This window comes from Galeopterus variegatus, unplaced genomic scaffold (genome assembly GCF_000696425.1).
Source record: "Galeopterus variegatus unplaced genomic scaffold, G_variegatus-3.0.2 Scaffold4193, whole genome shotgun sequence".
Classification (NCBI taxonomy): domain Eukaryota; kingdom Metazoa; phylum Chordata; class Mammalia; order Dermoptera; family Cynocephalidae; genus Galeopterus; species Galeopterus variegatus.
Window position 1 is genome coordinate 119,534 of NW_007730304.1, and position 2,527 is coordinate 122,060.

Here is a 2,527-nt window from a genome sequence, read left to right on the forward strand (position 1 = left end):
CGTGTACCCAGCAGCACCTCTCCTGTCCCTGTCTGCAGCGCTGGTGGGGCCCTGTCTGCTCCTGTACACCTGGGGTGTCTGCAGGTTGTGCCTATGCTGCTGATGTGTGAGTCAGCCAGGATCATCTTTAAAACCTCCTGACACCACACTGGGCCCCATTTTTATGTCATGTGGCTGTTCTGGCTTTGGTTGAGTGGGGCAACAGCCACAACCAGGCACTGTCACCAAAAGGCAGGCCATTTTTAATGGGCTAATGAGAAAATGCTATCGTTTCATGAATGATTGGCCCAAACCCTCTAAATCAAGCAGTGCCCTGGACAGACACTTGGCCTCTTGTATTCATGTCACATTCCAAGGCAGCCAAGTGGTACGGTACAGAGACGTGGCTTCTCTCTCCAGGCACGTGGCTCCTCTGGTGGTCAGAGCCGTAGCTGCAGAGCTCTCAGCCCTGGGTGGTGATGGTGGTGGTGATGGCAAACTGGGGTCACGTCCGTAAGACAAGACTGGCACCCTCCACTTCCTGGGGGCACCCCCACACCCCTCCCCTTCCCAGCAGTGTTTAGTGTTTGCTGCCATGACAAACGGAAGAGCAGGATTGCCCAACCCCAAGCAGCTGAGCAATGCTGGGTGCCCAGGAGACAAGCCCTGGCCTCGTGTTTCTGCGCCTACACACCATGTGACCTCCCCTTGGGGCTGCAAGACCAGGTCACATCCTAGGCTGTCCGGGTTCTGCGAGCTTTCTGTTTTTACATGTTGGAAGTCAGGTGAACGTAAACATCAGGTCATGGTGGGCTCCAGAGTGCAAAGAGCACAAAGCGGGTTGGGGGGAGTGAGTGGAGTTGGGAGAAGGCAAGTCCCAGTGGAGGGTCCTGCAGGGACCTCAGGCTGGCCCTATAGAGAAGAGCCCAAATCTTTGTTGACATCCAGCTACCACAGCCACCTCCTTCTATACGGTTCCTTAGAAGGAAAACGAGACGCCTCCAGATATGCTCAATTTTCCAGGCCCTAAGGAGGGGTAGGGGTGGGATGCTGGGGTGCTGTGGGCTGACTGGAAGAACACAGCAGGTCTTGCTCCTGCAGGCGCCTGGGAAAAGACGGAGGTGGCACACCTTGTGTCATCTCCTGGAGGTTGAGCTGGCCTTGTTTTTGTTTACTGCTGTCAGCATGTGCATGAAGCTGTTTGTGAGTCAGTTGTAACAGATACAGAACATACGAGCGTCTGAGCCTTTCCCTATTGTTTTGTTTCCTGCTGCCCAGGTGGGAAGTAATGACTTGACCATTGTTAACCTTCACCTGGCAACACTGACCCTCCCAGGGGGAGAGAATCCAAGCAAGAATCATGGTGACAGCCACCGGATGGTGAGCTTTGCCCAGACCCTGCAGGAAACCCTGAAAGGTAGGACATTGTCTTTCTCCGTGGCCTGGCCACACTTCTGCCTCTTCCCAGCGTCACTCTGACCACTGAGGCTGCCTGTTGTCAGCAACTCATGTCATGGGTACAGGGGACAGTCAGGNCCCCCCCCCGCATAACATGGAGCCTGGCAACCCCATGCATGGTCACATCTTTGTCTCTGTGGCCCCTGCCTGTGGGTTCCAAGGTATTGGCTTTGTGGCTTTTGAACCTCTATTGGATGGAAAGGATTAGGGGAAACATAAGTGATGATGTCCTTCCCCCATGACAGCTTGTCCTAGGTCCAGCTGCCTGGGTACCACTCTGGTTGTGCCACCTGCAGATTTGCACTTGCCTTTCTTGTGAAAGAGGGACAGGAGGTGACGAGGGGAGATGGTACACTTACGATTGTGGCAAATTGAGTTTTCCCCTGTGGGATGCAGGTCGTGCTGGGGGAGACTGGAGCCTGTGAGAGAGCTGGACTTTACTCTGGGCCCCTTTAGTAACCGCAGGACCTCAGCGCTTCAAGCCCCTTTTGATGGGAGAACGGATGATATTTACCCCCATAGGAGTACCCGGAGGGCCAGGTGCCAAGCACATAGTAGGGACTCTGTGTGTGTGAGCTGACGCTAAGATACAGAAGGATCGAGAGAGCGCCGGAGAGAGCAGAGCCTCAGGGGAGAGGGGGGCTCTGTTTTCTGGGCTCTGCCGCCAGGTAGTACAGAAGGTTTTCTGTGCTTGGTTTACCAGAAAGAAAAGTTGACAAGGCTGTAAAGACTGTGATGTTTTCAGGACAGCGAGCTTCTCTGGGTGAGAGTTTGCAGCTGGAGGCCGAGATTCTCTTCTGTAGTCTTGAGTCTTGACCAGTATTCTTTTGCTTTCTAAGACTTTTCCTTGTTAGATTGGCCCTCACAATGGGTGACTCATGAAGATTTGGCTACAGAAATATTTCAAACTATAGGCTTACGTTGAAAAAGATTCTTTACTGTAGTAAAATATACAGAACATAAATTTACCATTTTCATCATTTTTAAGTGTACACTTCAGTGGCATTCAGTATATTCACACTGTTGTGTGACCGTCACCGTCATCCATTACCAGAACTTTCCATCTTCCCAAACAGACTGTGCCCATTAA

General features: G+C 52.4%; 1 protein-coding gene across 1 annotated transcript in view; it reads left to right on the forward strand.

Annotated features, from left to right (window-relative positions):
- The window catches only part of EEPD1 (endonuclease/exonuclease/phosphatase family domain containing 1), a 132,367-nt gene that overhangs the window by 119,528 nt on the left and 10,312 nt on the right, over nucleotides 1-2,527 (forward strand). The window contains exon 6 of the mRNA XM_008586973.1: nucleotides 1,258-1,396. Coding sequence (XP_008585195.1) covers nucleotides 1,258-1,396 — 139 coding nt within the window. The remainder of the gene's footprint in view (nucleotides 1-1,257; nucleotides 1,397-2,527) is intronic.